This window comes from Labrus mixtus, chromosome 1, assembly GCF_963584025.1.
Source record: "Labrus mixtus chromosome 1, fLabMix1.1, whole genome shotgun sequence".
Lineage (NCBI taxonomy): Eukaryota > Metazoa > Chordata > Actinopteri > Labriformes > Labridae > Labrus > Labrus mixtus.
Genome location: NC_083612.1, coordinates 18,369,303 through 18,387,676, shown reverse-complemented (window position 1 = coordinate 18,387,676; position 18,374 = coordinate 18,369,303). Strand labels below are relative to the sequence as shown.

The 18,374-nt window shown below is 41.3% G+C and overlaps 3 protein-coding genes across 3 annotated transcripts in view; 2 read left to right on the top strand and 1 right to left on the bottom strand.

Moving 5' to 3' along the window:
* The first annotated feature begins 313 nt into the window (after positions 1–313).
* On the top strand, positions 314–3,851 carry pabpn1l (PABPN1 like, cytoplasmic). Its single transcript, XM_061036472.1, has 6 exons — positions 314–620; positions 1,493–1,619; positions 2,135–2,202; positions 2,292–2,398; positions 2,518–2,605; positions 3,123–3,851. The coding sequence occupies exons 1-6, from the start codon at positions 522–524 to the stop codon at positions 3,456–3,458; spliced, it is 825 nt and encodes a 274-aa protein (XP_060892455.1). The 5' UTR covers positions 314–521; the 3' UTR covers positions 3,459–3,851.
* A 9-nt stretch (positions 3,852–3,860) lies between these two features.
* On the bottom strand, positions 3,861–5,763 carry trappc2l (trafficking protein particle complex subunit 2L). The gene is made up of 5 exons (XM_061036485.1): positions 5,629–5,763; positions 5,177–5,349; positions 4,653–4,740; positions 4,136–4,215; positions 3,861–4,031 (listed from the first exon to the last, which is right to left on the bottom strand). Exons 1-5 carry the CDS (start codon positions 5,713–5,715, stop codon positions 3,986–3,988), a joined length of 474 nt encoding a protein of 157 aa, XP_060892468.1. The 5' UTR covers positions 5,716–5,763; the 3' UTR covers positions 3,861–3,985.
* Positions 5,764–6,161: 398 nt separating this feature from the next.
* Positions 6,162–18,374, top strand: part of galns (galactosamine (N-acetyl)-6-sulfatase) — a 19,025-nt gene continuing 6,812 nt past the window's right edge. Inside the window, exons 1-11 of the mRNA XM_061036458.1 lie at positions 6,162–6,326; positions 6,635–6,758; positions 7,245–7,319; positions 7,431–7,533; positions 8,464–8,607; positions 9,588–9,654; positions 11,387–11,514; positions 11,630–11,769; positions 11,920–12,023; positions 15,452–15,594; positions 16,568–16,670. Coding sequence (XP_060892441.1) covers positions 6,210–6,326; positions 6,635–6,758; positions 7,245–7,319; positions 7,431–7,533; positions 8,464–8,607; positions 9,588–9,654; positions 11,387–11,514; positions 11,630–11,769; positions 11,920–12,023; positions 15,452–15,594; positions 16,568–16,670 — 1,248 coding nt within the window. The 5' untranslated portion in view covers positions 6,162–6,209. The remainder of the gene's footprint in view (positions 6,327–6,634; positions 6,759–7,244; positions 7,320–7,430; positions 7,534–8,463; positions 8,608–9,587; positions 9,655–11,386; positions 11,515–11,629; positions 11,770–11,919; positions 12,024–15,451; positions 15,595–16,567; positions 16,671–18,374) is intronic.

Here is an 18,374-nt window from a genome sequence, read left to right as displayed (position 1 = left end):
TCAACATGTCTGCCATATTATCTTTACCTTGAGTTGGGCTTTGTATCAGTTTTTAAATGGTTAGTCTTTTATAACTTTAAAGAGTAAGTTAAAATGAAAACCTATCTTAAAAATAATTTGGATATTTTTGGATTTTTGACTGCCATATTTTTCACAGATTTTTTTTTTTTTTTTTTTTAAAGAATTGGACTATTTATTGCAAATAATTGTAGGACTTAGCATGTGTTTCCTACTTGCAGTACATGGCGGCGGTAAGGTGTGTAATAAGTTGGGGCAGGGACGCGGGAGGGGGCCCCTCGTTGCTGCGCCACTGGGATGCAGAAACCCTCCTCGAGCGTCTCTCTCACGTGCGCGCCACTGTCAATCAATCCGGCGCGTCATGAGTCTCATTCACAGGTGATATCTATTAGCCTACCTCATCTTCGGTCAGGTGTCGCGTCCGTGGATCCATCAAACCGTAACCCTTACCCGTGAGAGATATTTCTTGAAGCGGCTTTGGCGAGTTGCACTGGGCTTTGCAGATGCCATGTTGGAGCAGTAAGCTAACCATGGCGGAAAATCATATGGAGTACGGCTACCTGGAGGGCGAGTCCATGGGGGAGCATTTCGCCGAGGACCCGGTGGGTATCGTTGTGTTTGCAGTGAATCAAAACGGGTTGCCATCACGTTTCTACATTCAGTAGGGCTACTAGATGAATGGAAGTCTGAGCGCAAAATCGTAGCCGTGCTATTTAATGTTAACACTGGGACACGTTTTGTGCAGAGAACAGCATCGATGAGCCACATCCTGAATAACATGCAAGGTGCATGGTGCTAGTCAGGTGCACTGCATTGCATTGTGGCTAAAGCACAGCACTATCCGGTGGTAAAAAACCTTGTTTCAGGCATAGGTTTGTTGTCATCACACCTCAGGCCAGCTATATGTGAAATCTATGACTCATCCGGAATTTCTTTATATTTCATTTATTCCATGGACATGCCAACATCTTTGGGAACATGTGCTGCTTTCACAAGATATTTAAGTAGAATATTTCGCTCATAAGTTGTCTATAGCTTACTTCCTTTATGGTTGTTCAATTTTCAGATAGTAAACCAACTCATTAAACAAATTGCTCAATTTCATTAAGAGACCAAATCCAAAATGTCAGTGTGCATCTTTTTAATTATCATAGTTGGTTCACGACTGGTTTGCAAACTTCAATGAAGGCTCACAGGCGACAGAATGTTAAGGTGATTGTTGACCACTTTAACGCACCTTGTCAAAACTACACAATGAGCAGAGTTTACACAGAAGATGTACTCTAGTAGGGTTCAAAAAGGTTTAGATACAGTGTGAAACCTTTGATGACCCATTGTGTGGCCAAAGCTTTTTTTCAACCCAGTAACCCAACTCTTTCATCTATGTCTTCTTGTGTTGTCTTGCTTCAAATGTAGTATTCTGCTATGGTCAGCAGTTACTGAATGTTTTTCTTTCCATGTTTGCGTGTCTCAGGAGCTGGCCGCCATCAAGGCCAGGGTTCAGGAGCTGGAGATGGAAGAAGAGACGGAGAGACTGAAGGAGGAGGAGGATAGGTGTGATGCAGCGGAGATGCAGCTCCTGACGAGCTCCCCCCGACCCGGTGAGACAGCCCTGGGGGGGTCTTATCCGCCCCATGGTTTGTTATTGTGTCATATTGTTGTACGGCTAAATACTGATTATGCATTTGGGAAGCCTCGACAGCGAGTTTCTGGCCAGGTGTGTAGCATCGCAAGCCTCCAGGCAGGTGAGGTAACTGCATCCTTCACCATCTGGCTAACACCTGGGACACTTCACATGTGCCTCATCACTGCCCAATGAGACGGAGCAGTGAGCCCCACAGAACCAGAAGGGTCCTCCTTGCTGCCTGTGGCTATTTTCTGCCTCTGTGCTTCTCCTCATCCCTTTCAAACCCCCCTCTTCCTGCCTTTTAGTTCCTCCTCAGAACAGAGATGTAATCAGAGGGGAAGCGAGTTGTCCTTTTGTTGTCATGATGCTAGAAATTGATAATTTATTGAATGTTCTTTCACCTGAAAGGACCCCCCCGTCTAGACGTTACATATTTTGGATCAAATGCGCAAAGAAGTTTATGTGTTTGTTTTTCTTTTTCCCCTGCAGGACCTTTCTACAATATGACCCCCGAGGAGAGGATAGACGCAGACAATAGATCGGTCTATGTCGGAAATGTAAGACTTGAACAGTGTTTTTTATTCCTTCATGCTCAGCAGGTTTTTCTTTCTTCTGGTTTGATACATTGTTTATTTACAAATCCCAGGTAGATTATGGAGCTACGGCAGACGAGCTAGAGATCCATTTCAATGGCTGTGGTCCTGTCAACAGAGTTACCATCCTGTGTGACCGGTTCTCAGGCCATCCTAAAGGGTGGGTTCAACCTGTGTACATACATTTTAACATTCATGTTAGAACTACAATAACATAAAATAAAGCTTTTCACATGTTGACATTCCAGTATTATTTATTGTTTATCTTCCCCTTCACAGGTTTGCATACATTGAGTTCTCTGATCGAGACTCGGTGCACAGTGCCATTGGTTTGCATGAGACCTTGTTTAGAGGGAGAGTCCTCAAGGTAAGAAGTCTTTTCACTAGACAGCCTGCAGAACTGTGGTGCTGATAACACTTTAGGTTAGGCTAGAAAAAAAAGTTGGTGTTATTTTAGGGGAAGAAACATAAAAGTGGTAAACAAACTTAGATTTTATTTGGTAAAACTAATTCGAACCCATTTTTTGCCTGCAACTTACAACGTCCTACTATTAGGATTCATTATTATTCTTGCTGAACCAAAACGTATACTGTTGTTGCACTGTAGATGTTCGTAAGGTTTGGTGAAATTAAAGTTAAACGTGTAAGGCCATGTAATTCAATCTTGGCTTAATTTTCGCTCCAAGTTACTTTTTAAGGCTAAACAGTCACAGCACCCTGTAGGTTTATATCTTTCCCTTGCTTTTTGTAGATCTTAAAGTGCTTAGAGGACAGTTAGGTTCTTCTGATCTATCATGGTTAAAATGCAAAGGAAATATTTAATTGTTCAGTAATCATTCATCCTAAAGTGATGTAAAAAAAAATATTTTTTTGGGGGCTTGTAGGTAATGCCCAAGAGGACCAACATGCCAGGCATCAGCACCACGGACAGGGGAGGACACCGAGGCGGCCAATCCAGAGGCGGCAGAGGCAGAGGTGGTTTCCGTCCACCACGATACCAGAGCAGCTCTCGAGGCAGGTTCAGGTACCAATCGACCAGGCCGCAACATCAAACACCCCACCCTTACTACGGAGGCCCCTCAGTGGGAAAGAGACAGTGGGGACACATGGACTACCACGAACAGGTGCCTAAACGTTATCCGTGTCTTCTTCTCATCACCCCACCGTCAGAGGAGTTGGGGGCAGGGTCAAGTGGACAGCACTACCCTCAACAGCGTTAGCTCCACCCACAACAACTAAAGAAGAGTGGGTTAAAAAGAACTGACGGTTTTAAAGTGTTCCCAGGCATTACTGAGTTAAGCATCATGTGAGAGAAGCAAGAAGGATCGATGAAATGACTTCTTTTTTTTTTTTTATTTGCATCCCTGCATCAATCGTTCCAAGTATGTGAGATGTGAAAAAGAAGTCTGGGGTCAGCGGTGTTGCATTACAAGCTTCTGTGAATGCATGGGACAATCCTAAACTGCATCTCTAACTGATTTTACAAATTGATGCGAATGTATTGTGATTTGCCTGCTATGTCACGTATAAATCCTCCCTATTGTATAACTTATAAGTTCTTTGCTATGTAAGTGAATGAATAAATAAAACAATTGATCTGGTAAGTTAACACACGCAGGAGGTTGGAACAATATCGCAGATTTATTTCTTACGCATTTCTGTAATCAAGACAAAATGTAAACAAAAATTTCAATAGGGGGTTTTCTGTACAGGGGGGGGGGGTTCAGAAGAAGTGAGGAAATGGGACTCAGCCGGTTTGAACCATCATTCCAGATACGATGCCATCAAAGGCTCTGCAGAAGAATTAGTAACAAAAAAAAAAAGATTAAATGCATCGAAAGATCACAAATATCAGTGAAATCTCTTTGGGAATAATTCATTTGAGGCATAAACCTACTTTGACTGAATTGAGTCGCCAGGATTGTGGAATGGGTTGCACATTACATCTGTGAAAGAGTTGTGTAATTTTCTGAACATCTGTAGTAAAAAAAAAAAATAAAGTTAATTCTTTACACAGTTGAGAAAAAAAAAGTAACCAGCATGTCTCAACCTATAATGTGGGGTGACATCTTATTTCAGGTTTCTGTATTGGTGTTAAAAGTCTGAGTTAGCATCTTGGGTGGGGATTGTAACGTTGACCTTTAATATTGCACTGAGTAAGTAAAATTGTAATTCCAAAGAATCATGGACAACACTCTTTGAAGTCTATCAGTATTGGCTCTTAAATCTAAGCTTGAGGCACAGGACAACACAGTAATTCAGAGAATGTATACATACTGTTCAACTAGACTGAATAAATTAAAGACGGAAGTAAAGATTCTCTAGCTGTGTAATAAATAATATGTATTTTGAAGAGTAATGTCTGGACTGCATTCAATTTAAGACAGACAAGCCAAAAGTTAGACTCAACTTACACTTCTAATTTCATTGTCACGTAATGACGTATTGGACGAGTCCACAACGATGACAAATTTCACCTTGGAGTTAGTGACATACCCATATCTAGTTTACCAGTTGAGGATATTTGGTTGTAAGTTTTTTTCAAGTCCCATACATGTCCTAAATATAATGTTTCTCCTCATAGTGCAAAGAAATGATTTTATCATTAATTGTATGTTCAGTGATTCCAGGTCCAATAAGAGGTGTACTACTTTTAAAACACATTAAATGTAATATCCTGACTAAAACCATTCTACTACAATAAGGTCATTACATTGGTCTACAGATCTGACAATGTGGGCATACAAACAAGAAGGCTTTTGGTATATTTCTTGATTTGTAGTCATGTAACTGAGATGTAGAACAAATGTGCTAATAATAATAAAGCTGAAAACTGAACTGCACAATTTTACAGTGTAAACCTCAAAGTAGAGATTATCTACTTAAAGATAACTCTTGTGGGTTTACCTAACCTGTCAACTTAAAGAAACAAGGATACACTTTGTAGTCTTCAGTGGGGTAGAGCAGACCCAGGTACAGCTCTCTCTGGTCCCCTAAAGATTTGCCCACTGCAGAGATCTTCTCCTCTACAACATCCAGAGAGGTGTGCACTGTGTAGTGAAACTTCAGCTCATTTTGAGTGGGAACACTGCGGATATACAGCGGGTAGTTCTGGGAAATGACATATTCAACGGGAAAAACACGTTAACAAACCTTGAAAAAATGACATTTTCAGTAACTTGCACAGTTTAAAAACGGTGTGGAAATAGAAGAATGCTAATGTAGCCCGATGGCTACACACCGATAGCTCAGTGAGGGTGTATCTCTACTCCTGGCAAACACAGATAATTGACATTTGCTAAGAGATAATGTTAAGACTACGTAAAACATTTGGACATTAAAAACAAGTGAAATATAACGCCATGGACACGTAACATAAGCAATCGTTACCTCTTTCGCGATCACTGCTATGCACACCGCCATGTTAGTGTTCCTCCTCTGGCTGTCAGATGATGTCACGTGATGTGGTGCGTTCATATAATGTCGGAAATACGAAACATATTTTTTATTTTTTTAAGTATACACACAGTGTGTTCAAATCATAGACTGTAAAGGTTTGAACGTATGCATTTTATTTACTTATGTTATTGGTAAGTTATTTTACGGAGCAAAGTTTCAGTTACATGGTTATACTTTTGTTGTTGTTGACAGCTTTCGAAGTTTAATTCCCACGTAACGTATTTATCAGAGGTCCACGAATGCACCATTTACCAAAGGAGCACTTTTTGTAATGTTTTTTTCATACAGTTTGAATTTGTTTTCCTTTAATGACGCCATAGTATTCATACTTTGATAAAACTAAGACTAAATTCAGCTTAAGAGAGGAGAAAATATAAATTAATTCAATTAAAAACCTCAGAACAATTGCTGTACTGTGTATGCGCAAGCGCTGCGCTGGAGACCCGCACGAAGGCAAACAAAACACTTCCTCCTCCAAGTTGATGCTCATATGACTAACTTGGAGCAAAGCAATGCGAGACATGTCTCCTATAACTCTGACTCTCCTGAGTGCTATAATATGCTGTTCTTTGACAGACAAGCCACCAAATGCTTCATCTCCAAACATCATCATCATGCTCATGGATGACGTAAGTTTCTCTTATTTCTGACCAACCTAACTCTTACTGTCCTGTCAGGCAATGAATGACTTTTGGTATCCCGAAATATGCTCCACTGTCTCTTTAACTATTTAACTCTTTACCTCTTTGTTGATGGGTTTTTTTTGCGTTTAGTTATTTGTTTTTTTCTGTCTGTGGGTCCAGAGGAACTCCGTACATTTACAATAATCACTGAACATTCAGCCTGTACACAGTGTCTTTGTCTCTGCTTGCAATTTGTACAAGTATTCTGATTTAGGACTAACACATCTACCCACCCAACCCCCTCTTCTCTTCAGATGGGTTGGGGGGACTTGGGGGTGTTTGGTCAGCCCTCTAAAGAAACACCCAACCTGGATGCCATGGCTGCTCAGGGCATGCTGCTACCAAATTTCTACGCAGCCAACCCTCTGTGTTCCCCATGTGAGTCAGCTTAAAAGGTTGTTTAACATAACCTGAACCTGCAGTTCCTGTTTCTCAATATGCTAGGTTCATGTCATCGCTGTTGCAACCTTTTATCTTGGGTTCTGTTTTTATGTAAACATCATTAAAATGTATTTGAAACACTTAATTAATGGACAAAAGAAAAGGTTTGCTCATTGACCTCACATGTAACATCATTTCAAAAGGTAATGTGATTAAAAGTTGCAGACAACACACTACAAGCTGAAATGCTAAGATGTTTCCATTTGTCCACTGAGAAAAACAACAAAAATTAGTACATTTTTTTAGTAACTTCCAAATATATATTTTTTTTACAAATGACTTAAATTTGACAGATCAATGCATATCTCTGATTTTTTAAAGTAATGCCAGGAAGTGGACTAACCTATCCTTTATGTATTTGCTAGTATAGAATACCAGCATGCAGACATCCTAATAACTTTTTTGCTTTCATTTTAATGACAGCCAGAGCTTCACTTCTCACTGGGAGGCTGCCTGTCAGAAACGGTTTCTACACCACTAATGCCCACGCCAGAGACGGTACCCTCAGTTATAGCCTATCTTTACTGTGCATACAATCCAGCTGCAAATAATTTGATTTCCGCAATCATTCAAGTTTTTTTTATTTCAAATGGTTCCTGTTTTTTATAGCATACACACCTCAGGAGATAGTGGGAGGAATCCCTAAGGAGGAGATTTTGATACCCCAGATGTTGAAGAAAAAGGGCTACATCAGCAAGATAGTTGGCAAGTGGTGAGCTCCTTACCTCTCCTTCACACAGTTTCTTTCTTTTAAGGTATTGATGTTTATAGGTGATGTTAAAGTTGACTGCACAAGTTGGCTGTTGCTCTAGAGGAAGCCTGTAAACATACTAAAAGTTTCCTTGAGCCGCACAGCCAACCTGGATTACTCCTGATGGTTTGGCCAGTACTTAGCATGTCTGGAAGTTTGAGTGTGAATGGGTAAAACAAAATGTAAAGAAACATGAATGCAAGCATAATGTATATGTAGTTGGATTTTTGAAAATGCATAAACAATCTTAATGAATTGAATGACACCACCACTTTTCACTAATATTGTGAAAATTAAAATATTTTAAATGCTTTTTCAAATGATCCCATATTAAGACAGTTTATCACCAATCATGGTTATTTGACTGATGGTCATTTTGACTTTGTACAACAAAGCCTTTGAATCCTGAATGTGAAGAACGTTGGAGAAGGATAATTCATCACAGCAACATTGTCCTCCCTTTAATCCTCTAATGCACCTTGGAAAATTACTCTGACATTTTCTAAATAAGCATATTAACACTGAGTATCTATTAAAATCAATATATATTTTAAATATTTTTGTTTAGTTCATCCACAGAAGAACAATACTTGCCTACTTGACTTTGGATGCGTGTGTATGCTCCTACCACTCAACAAATAAGTTTGCTTTGATTGATTACACATTGTTCTTATTTCAAAATTCAAGCTGAAGTCAAACATACTTGTGTGCCCTATGCTGTGGTGATTGGAAATCCTTTAAACCCTAGAGATACTAACTTCCAGAAAATGAAACCAGTATGTAGTACTTCTGAAAACTTGTGTTTATTGGAACACATATTTGTAGCTTTAGTCAAAATCAAAACAGAGTGAGGCTCCGGTCACATTGATCCCTCAATGTTTGTCACTGCAGGCATCTGGGCCACAGACCTAAGTACCTGCCCCTGAAACACGGTTTTGATGAATGGTTTGGAGCACCTAACTGCCACTTTGGACCCAACAACAGCAGCAGAGTACCAAACGTCCCTGTTTACAACAACTCTGAGATGGTTGGCAGGTACTATCACACACAAGCACTCAGATATACATGACAGCAAACAAAAAAAGGCTGAAAATCTATAAAATCCTTCTCCCCACATGACTCAGTGGAATAGTGTGGCTGGCTGCTCCTCTGGATGAGCTGAGTGTCTCCCCTCCTCCTACTACTCTGTACCAGCTGTGCTTGTGTATTCCATTTTCCGCCCATTTGTTTTCCCCAAAACAGCCATATGTGTATTCAGGGTCATTGGAACTGGCAGCCGGGCGTGTTTTTCGCTTAGCCGTGGGTTTAATCAGCGCTGCATACCTGGGCCCAGGACAGACGTACACACACACACATAGACACGTAAACACAGAGACACACACACGCCCTCCAGAGACGGCAGGTTGTGTTGGCTGGATGCGAAGACACCTGGAGGAAGTGAAGCGTACAAAAGAGAGATGCCTGTCACTGCTTCTCTGCTCGGCGCTCCACGCTTCAGCAACGCCTCATAACAGTTCCCTCTGCTCAGCACGCCTGAGACGTCTCAAATATGCCTTTCACAAAAATCTCCTGCAAACACACGCCACAAGAGGAAATTTGCTGAAATCTATAGTTTTTTTTTTTTTTTTTACAAGATTTATTTTTGGGTTTTACTTTCGTTTATATAGGACAGTGGATATAGTAGGAAATTGGGGGAGAAAGAAAATGGAGAATGACATGCAGGAAATGAGCCACAGGTTGGACTTGAACCCGGGGCCGTCTGCTTGGTGAACTATAGCCTCCATATATTGGATGCGACCTATCCGCTAGGTTCACCGCCCTGAAATCTACTGTTTCACTGTTATTGTTTTGTCAGTGTAGAAGCAGATTGAACGATCAGGTCACTGTAAATTAGTCGTATAAAACGGTTGAAAAAAACTGAAGTGAAATGGCATGATGTGAATGCAACAGTTTTTCCGATAGGAAGCCCAGGTTAAACTCATTTCATTTATCTTGTCAACCCACTTGGTTTCCAGATTATTTGAGGAATTTGAGATTAACAGGAAGACAGGAGAGTCCAACCTCACACAAATCTACTTGCAGGTAAGTGAAACCTTTTTATGTCTCTTCCGAGCATGTCTTTATCTTAGATTGTATTACCCAGTCAGTGCAACAGGAATGTAGTTCCACTGTTCCCTAAGTAAAGCAATTAGCTGAATAGAATGGAATAGAATAGAATTCAATGTTATTGTCCACCGGGGTTTAAAACAGTCTAGAAAAAAGCACAAAAACATAAAAAATGTGTTTTTAAATATTCAGAATACAACAGAGCCTGATTTTCCATTTTGTTATTATTGAGATTTTCAACTGTTGTGCAAAGTCATCTTGATTGTCTTTGGTGCCAACATGAGTACCTCCCATTCTAAAGTAATGAGACAAAATACAACCTGTAGAGGCGCTTCGTGTGCTTGAAAAGTGTTATCACGAGACGAGGATGGTACTGTCAAATAGAGCTTTGCAAAGCAAATATTAGCATGTACCGTATAACTGGACTAGACTGTTTCATTACTTACTTTGTAGATCAAACAAAATTAAACTTCAAAATAACAGACACGCCATTTATTTCTGGTTTGTCTTAAAACTGTGTGAAAATGCACAACAATGTTCCAGTAACTACTTATGAACCTTGGTGTCCGAATGGTTCTTACTGTAGGACACCTTTAATATTTTTGTTGGACATTTGTCATCATCCCAAAATATATGTTAGCTTTGCATTAAATAGATGGTCAAGTTGTTTGACCTTTGATTCTAACAGACTGGAAACTGAATGTACGACACACTTTACAAACATAGAACTAGTATTTGGTAATCAAGAAAGAACGAGTGTTTCCTTTTTATCAGGCTTGACATCAGTACTGTAAATTAGGCAACAGTTATTCTTTTGAACTCTGCTCTGATAGTGTTGTAACACTAGTGTTGTAATACTCGACCTCTTTTTGAAGGTCTCGCATCGGAATTAAAAGCGTTTTTACTCTGCCTTGTCTCTGACTTTAAAACAAGACGAGTCAAGACCACCACTGATAGGCTATTTTTCTACATCATTACTGGGATTAGAAGGAAAACACACCTTTCTAACAACAAATAACTTCAATTCATATTTAGTTTAATATTTTTCCCCCCGGCTACGGTCACAACCTTCCCGGTGTTACGGTCTAAGTGAGTGAGTGACACGCCCCCTGCACGCTCGCAGGAGTGGATGGAGACGACTGGAGGAGAGGCACCTGCAGAAACTCAAATCTTAACAAAGCCTGTTCATCTCATCTAGTCACAAATATCTGTTAACACTTTATATAAGCAACATTCAACTGACAAACCCAGATAAACATCTTATAACAACATATAAAAACAAGTTTATCTGGGCTTGTCAGGTGAATGTGGCTTTTAATAAGTATAAATGAATAAAGTTTATTCATATTTTATCATTATTATTTTTGAAGAGAAGAAGTAAGATGAACAAGCTTGCTAAGATTTGAGGTTTTTTTTACGTTGTGGTTCCTTGCAAACAAAGGTGCAGAGATTTTGTTTGTTGCTGTAACATTTATTTAAAAGCAAACTTAAATAAAAATAAAAAAAACTTTTATCTTGTTCAATCTTGTGATGATTTTCATTGATATTCATCGTCTTGGTCTTGGTCCTGCATCGGTCTCACCCTGCCTTGGTCTTGACTCTGTCTCAAACCCTAAATGTCTTGGTCCCAGAGCACTCTGGTCTCGGTTAGTGTGGTCTTGTCTACAACACTATGTAACTCTCTCTCTCTCTCTTACCACTGCTACAGGAAGCTGTAGACTTCATTCGCCTTCAGACTGAAGCTGAGCGGCCGTTCTTCCTCTACTGGGCTCCTGATTCAACTCACGCTCCTGTCTATGCCTCCAAAAGCTTCCTGGGGAAGAGTCAGCGAGGACGGTACATTACATCCTTTCATAACTACTCTCTTATTGACAGACAATCCTGCAGATGCATTTGTATTTTAATGAATGAATGATTCATCAAATAATACATGATTATCTGTGTCCTGTAGGTATGGTGATGCAGTGATGGAGCTAGACGACAGTGTCGGTCAGATATTGTCTCAGCTGAAGAGTTTGGGTGTAGACGATAATACCTTTGTCTTCTTCACCTCAGACAACGGAGCTGCCGTGATGTCTGGCCCACATGAAAGTAGGAAACCAGATCAGATTCACACACACACAAACACACACAATTTGTTTGTGTGAAATCAAGTTGGATCATTTATTTATTTTATGTTATTTCTGTGTGTGTATGATTTTCTGTGTTGATACATGTATTTTTCTGTTTCTGACTCCTCAGGTGGCAGCAATGGGCCGTTCCTCTGCGGGAAGGAGACCACCTTTGAAGGAGGCATGAGGGAGCCCGCCATTGCCTGGTGGCCTGGACACATCAAAGAGGGCACGGTGAGAATACCCCTGTGATTTGCAGCTTTTCACAAAATCAAGCCTTCAGAAAAAAAAAAAACAACAACATTGATCACATAATCCCTGAAATATTCTCTTGGGACTAGATTATATCACAGGATCCAGAGCTACAGTAGGGTTTCATTTTTGGTTTTGAGCATTGTTGCTCCCTAATGTTCTTCCTATCAACAAGTACCAGGAGCTGACATGTTGTCTGTAAAGCTGCAGGCTGTAAAGGACTGTAAAGCAGGTTGAGAGTAAAGGAATAATTATTGCACTAATCCTCTCCTTTGAATGATTGTTGCTTTTTGTTTCATGCGTGTATCATTTTCCTCTTTACATGTGCACACTCTGATCTGCTGTCGCTGTAACCAGTTAATCTTGACTTTGTTAAACTTCTATCGAGTGATTTAACTCCCCAAACAGCAAAGATAGACTGTGTGATTGCAGCCACCAAGCGTGTGGGCGCTTATTCCCCTGTTTCCTCAAATATATTTGGCTGGAATTAACGCCCCAAACTCTCTCTCTCATTCTCCCCCCCCACCCCCCAACCATCCCCAATTCCCCCCACTCCCCCCCCCCCCCCCCCCCACCCACACTGTGATCCTCTAAGCCTGTGCGTTCTGCAAATGACTTTTAATTGTATTAGGGGCAGCTGTGACACGGGGCTGTGACGCAGAGGGATTTTGTGGAGGAGCGAGCGGAGGCTGCAGTCTGCAGTAAGCCTTGCCCCTGGCTCATCTCACAGGGGTGTGCTGGGGCCTGATAGCACAGTGGAGCAGCGAGGGAGAGGGGGATTGGGAGCGTCTTAAGCGGCTAATCTGTTTGTGTGTTTGCTGAGGTTGGATTGAGCTGTAATGAGGACTTCAGTATCTGAATATGCCAGGCGCTCAGGATAAAGGAACGGAGGGGTGGTGGGAGGGGGGGGGGGATACAGGGAAGGAAGCAAGGAAGAAGTAAAAGAGGTGGCTGGTGGAGAAAAGAGAAAGAAGGAAGAGGAGTGCTAAAGACTCTGGCGCTGCCAGACTGCCAGGAGCGTCTATGTTTTCCCAGGGCTTTGCTGCACCTGTGCCACGTTATAATTGACCAGTGTGTGTGTGTACATGTCATTTATGCTTGATTTTACATACATATGTAGGCTTTTTATATTTATGTTGGATTAGTTTTGTGTGTCACCGATAGCTTTCTAGACCTTGCAAAGAGACAGAGACGTAAATAAAATCCCTAACAATGCAGAACATCATCAAACACCTACATGTGTGTATGCATTGCAGTTGCAGCTGTAAGCACAAGGGTCGATAGATCCTCCCCAAAGCTCTCTGGGGTTGTGATGACAAAGCTGCATTGTTGGAGCTTCTGTACTCTCCAGCTTTGGATTTATTATTCAGCTCTGCTTGGGAGGGAGGAAAGACCAGGCAGACACAGGGTTGCCCTCATCTCTTGTTTTGTTCTCTTCTGAAATCTCTGTTGATCTGTGAATTGAAAAGTCCATAAGCTATTTTAGCTGCAAAATGCTGGAGACAACAAAAAGACATCCACGTCTTTGTTAGAGAGGGATTTCAGCAGGTTTTTATTGTGCCAACAGATGCATCCTATACTATCAAGATGAGGAGACAAGTTTGAGGGGGATATGAAGTGGGATGACCACTTCAGTGTGCATTTCCACCTGTGTTAAACAGACAAAAAGCCCTTTGCAAGAGTGGTGAAACTAATAATTCACTGTGTGAATGTGCAGGAAATCATCAATAAGCCATTCACTCATGTTCAGTCAGATGTCCTGGAATGAAGCAGTGTGGTTGCAGGTGCAGATTCAGCATTCTCCCAGTGCCGAAGTAGGGGTGAGGGGGGGCGGGCGAGCGGGATGATGATGGAGGGTGGTGGTGGTGGTGGCTGTAGGAACAATGGGGAGGTGGTCTGCTGTGGGGGAGTGTCGGCCCCACAATGTTGTCGAGCGTCACAAGTCCTTTTGTTGTGTTTTATCAGGTGACAGACACACAGGCAGAGTGGCAGAGACAGGGATGGAAGCACTGCCTCCTCAGATAACCAACATCAGCACTCACAATATAGAAAGAAATGAGAAAAAGGAGAGGGGAGGAAGGGAATGTGACATTAATAGAGAGTGATGAGTCAGTCAAAAGAGAGGAAAGGACAAAAGATGAAGAAAGAATGAAGCTTAGTGTAGACTGCAAAAGGGGGCAGAAGTCTGAGTGTGAAAGTTTTAGTTTTGGTCTTTCCAATTATTACCAACTAAATGTCAGTTTTGCTTCCTCTTGTGTCCTTTTGTCCTGTCTTATTTAGAGGTCTGTGTGTGTCTGTGTGTGGGGGACTTAAAAAAAATGAAGTGATGGTCTAAATCTGTTAGTGTTTGTGTGTGTGTGTGTGTGTGTGTGTGTGTGTGTGTGTGTGTGTGTGTGTGTGCTAGAAAGAGTGTCTGGATGTGAAGATAGATCATGGAATGCATTGCAAAGCCTTTTCTGTGGCTAGTTCTGTGGATACAGAAGAAAAGGGAATTCATTTCAGTGCTTAGAAAAGCTTGTGTGTGCGTGTGTATGTGTGAGAGCGTGTGTGTGTGTATGCATGCTGGCTGCCGATAGGAGCACAGCGGCACATGGTGGTGCAGCTGCAGAGGCCTGATAGCGCTATCTGATTGTGAGCGTGCCGTCTCCCTCTAAGGCTCGCTCAGGAGAGAATGGAACGGAAGATCAAGGATGACAGCGAAAAAATGGCATTTTATCTGAAAATAGTTCAAAGTTTATAAATAAAATAAAGCTTTTCACTGGGACTGGGAGAAGGAGATAAAACACCAGCTAGCTCCAGCCTCAGCCGCCTGCTTGCCCGGGCCTCGTCCTTTCCTCACTCCCTCTCCTCTTTCTCTTCATTCCTCTTTTTCTTCGCTCCTCTTCTTTTTTTTTTTTTTTTTTTTTTTGCATTCCCTGCTAAAAAACTCATTTAGACAGTGAGACATTTTGGAGGTTTGTATAACAAACCTGGAAGCAGAGATTAGAAAGGAAACTAAAGAAATGCCCCTATTTCCTGCAAGTGTGCACACAACCACACACAAATTATCATGGCAATGACTTGTTACCTGGTTTACGTTCATAAAAACGTACCTCTTTTTTTGCACAAGCATGCATGAAAGAGCACACTTGTGGTATTCCCTTCTTGATTCATGAACTCATGTGAACTTTTTTCCACTAGCTGCAAAAACTTGAGGACTACTATCATTAACAGATGTGTCTATGTGTAGCATGTAGCTACACAGGACCAATGAAGTCATATTAATTCTTAGCTCCTTAAGAGGACACTTGGCTCGTTCTTATTCCTTCAATGTTCTTCACTTTCTCAACTCACGTCTCACAGGTTGTATCAGACAAGTTACCGAACTGCAGGCGGGGGTTGGGTTTTTGAGACTCTTCGTTCTGTTGCAGGTGAGTTTCCAGTTGGCCAACGTGATGGACCTGTTCACCACCAGCCTGGCTCTGGCAGGCGTCAGCCCTCCTGACAACAGAACCCTTGACGGCCTGGATCTGACACCAGTTCTGCTAAAGGAACCACAGACAATCCTAAACAGGCGAGTATACTGTAGCTGTGACAGGATCCCCATTTTTAGGTTCATGATTACATCCCTGAGTGGGACGGCCGAAGTAGGTTTATTAAGAAAGAAGAAACGTGTGTGGTTCCATTTCAGAGAGATGGGTCACCACCATTGGAATGGACATGACATATTTCACAGTAAAATATACAAACCACTATTGGAATGAATGCTGGGAAAGTTTGTTCATAATGAAGCTGCCTCTTGTGGTTTCCAGTGGAACATCCTGAAGTGACTTTTATTGATTTAAATTGAATGTTTTGCAGAAATTTTGCTAAGTTGTAAAATGTGTTCCCATGACTTTATCTCAAGAAATTTGTATTAAGATTTATTTTTGGGCTTTTTGCTTTTAATGTAGAGGACAGTGGACAGAGTAGGAAACCAGAGGGAGAGAGAGTGGGGAATGATATGCAGTGAAGGAGCCACAGGCCAGACATGAACCCGGGCCGCCCGCTTGGAGGTCTATAACCTGAATATGTACATGAGGCGCGACCTATCCGCTAGACCGCCTGCATTTTCAAGTCCACATTTTCTCTTGTCCAAATTATTTTTTTATGACATATGGCCTCGTTGAACCAATGACTTACCAATCAATACAGCTGTACACTTACATAGTGCTAGTTAGCAAATGCACACTGACCCTTAACACTAGAATGATGTGATGAAAGACTGTAAACATAATACCTGCTTAACCTCAGCATGTTGCATTGTGATGGTAAGCATGTAGACATAAAGATGTTTGCATTTTGGTTAAAAACACTTATGTAGTTCAGCCTCATGGAGCTGCTGGCATGGCTGTGGGCTCATCATCTTGTGTTCCATGTAAGGGGGGAGAATTCCTAATTATTGATAATTTGATCCTATTTTTTTAACAGAAGGTTAGGTTATAAAGTTCATGTTTAGTCATACATGTTAGAAAGAGGAAACCATGATATCATCTCATCTTCAACAGGCCAATCTTCTATTACCGGGGGAACGAGCTGATGGCTGTGAGGCTTGGACAATACAAGGCTCACTACTGGACCTGGAGCAACTCGTGGGAGGAACTCAAAAAGGTAAAACTCCCTTTAAACACAGTTTTTTAAGACGCCACTCGGTCCCGTTTCTACTTCCTCATTTGTTGATTTGCATTGCCTCATTCTCTCTCTTTGTCTCTCCTAATCTAACTCAAACACACAAACACTTTCACTGTCGGTGTTATCTTGAAAATGGCTCATCAGTTGACTGCTGTGTACATCAGTGCGTAATGAATATTAATGAAGAGCCCCCACATCAGCAGACTTACATCATTCATCAGCCGGTTGACTTGTTTGTTCTAACTCCAGTGGAGATTTTCTTCCTCTCCATTTACATACCGACATTTCCTGCTGCACACTTGTTCTTTTTGGCACCATGGGGCTCAAAAAGAAAAGCGATGCCAGCAGTATCTCTCTGTCATAATTACCTCGACTCTGTTCTGATTAAATGCATTAGAAACCATGTGAAATTTGAATCCTGAGATGCAAGACAGTGTGCTCTGTCTTTTTTTCCTCCCCTGTCCATAAAAACATGTCCTCCTGTCCTCCCTCTGAGGCTCTGCTTTTCCTGTGATCCAGTTTGTTTTATGCCCCATCGGTCGCTTAAATTGCTCTCTCCTTCAGGGCTGCTGAATCAATAGCAGCCTCCTTTATCAACTCATGTGAACTGAAGTGGAACTTCACAAATAATGGCGTCTGATTGCCTGCGAGTTGCCTATCGATTGGTGTGTATGGGTGTGTGTGTGTACATGAGAAAGAGAGATAGGACAAGAGAAAACATGTACATGTATGTATTCTTCTATATAAAAGGCTATGCATGTGTGCTTTATGGAGCTCCTATGCGTTAAGTTCACTTTATATGCTTCATGGCATCATGGCTGCATCATTGAACTGTCCATGTCTTGTAATACATTTATATAAACATTATTTCAGGAAACAGACGGCTCACATTGAGCTGTTTCACACAGTCTAACAAGGCATGAAATACTTTTAAAACTAGACTGTCTTGACCCTTTAAATCCCTTTTATATGCTTCAATTTAACATTTCTCAGAGCGGTTACCCACAATCACACCTAAAAATCCAGTTTTTTCCTGCTTCCTCTAGAGCTTTTGTAAAGACTTAAAAATATAATTTGTGTTTCTTGGCCCATGGTGAAAATAAACAAGGGAAGATTTGTGTCTGTGAAGAAGAACAAAATTACAGGTTAATAGCTGAGAGATGTGTCGCTCTGTTCTGGCGGTGTTCACGCAGCTCAGCCATGAGGAAAATGAGAAATTTCACAGGCTTAAATGGTTCTCATCAAACTCTCTTGAGGCAGCGCTGGGATGTTAATATTGCAAAATATAGTTTTGTCGCTGGCTTGGGTTCCTTTGTATGTGGATTTGCTGAGTAATGTGTGATACAGGAGGAGCTGTGATGGCTTTTTTCAACCGTATTGAATACATCAGAAGAAAATAAATGAAATCTGAAAAAGAATCACTTGTTTCACCTGTTAGTCCTTATTTGAGTATTTAGTCTTCATCAATGTCGTTGAAATTGACAAACGATAGCAACAACTTGTTAGTGGAAGATATCAAATATACCAGTCACATCCAAAATATCACTTTAAATATTCAGCCAAAATCTGCATGAAGTGATTGTTCCTTTTTCCAACAATTTCCACGGATTTAACCACCCCCCCCCCCCCCCCCCCCCCCCACCCACAACACACACACACACACACACACACACACACACACAC

What these genes read in the sequence shown, in the direction of transcription:
- trappc2l (XM_061036485.1), bottom strand. Translation starts at nt 5,715, where the DNA reads ATGAACGCACCACATCACGTGACATCATCTGACAGCCAGAGGAGGAAC. An exon ending in CCCACTGAAGACTACAAAGT is followed by an intron (nt 4,741 to 5,176) that starts GTATCCTTGTTT and finishes CTGGTAAACTAG; the next exon opens with ATATGGGTATGTCACTAACT. An exon ending in GTGACAATGAAATTAGAAGT is followed by an intron (nt 4,216 to 4,652) that starts GTAAGTTGAGTC and finishes TTTTTACTACAG; the next exon opens with ATGTTCAGAAAATTACACAA.
- pabpn1l (XM_061036472.1), top strand. Translation starts at nt 522, where the DNA reads ATGCCATGTTGGAGCAGTAAGCTAACCATGGCGGAAAATCATATGGAG. An exon ending in AGCATTTCGCCGAGGACCCG is followed by an intron (nt 621 to 1,492) that starts GTGGGTATCGTT and finishes TGCGTGTCTCAG; the next exon opens with GAGCTGGCCGCCATCAAGGC. An exon ending in TTCTCAGGCCATCCTAAAGG is followed by an intron (nt 2,399 to 2,517) that starts GTGGGTTCAACC and finishes TCCCCTTCACAG; the next exon opens with GTTTGCATACATTGAGTTCT.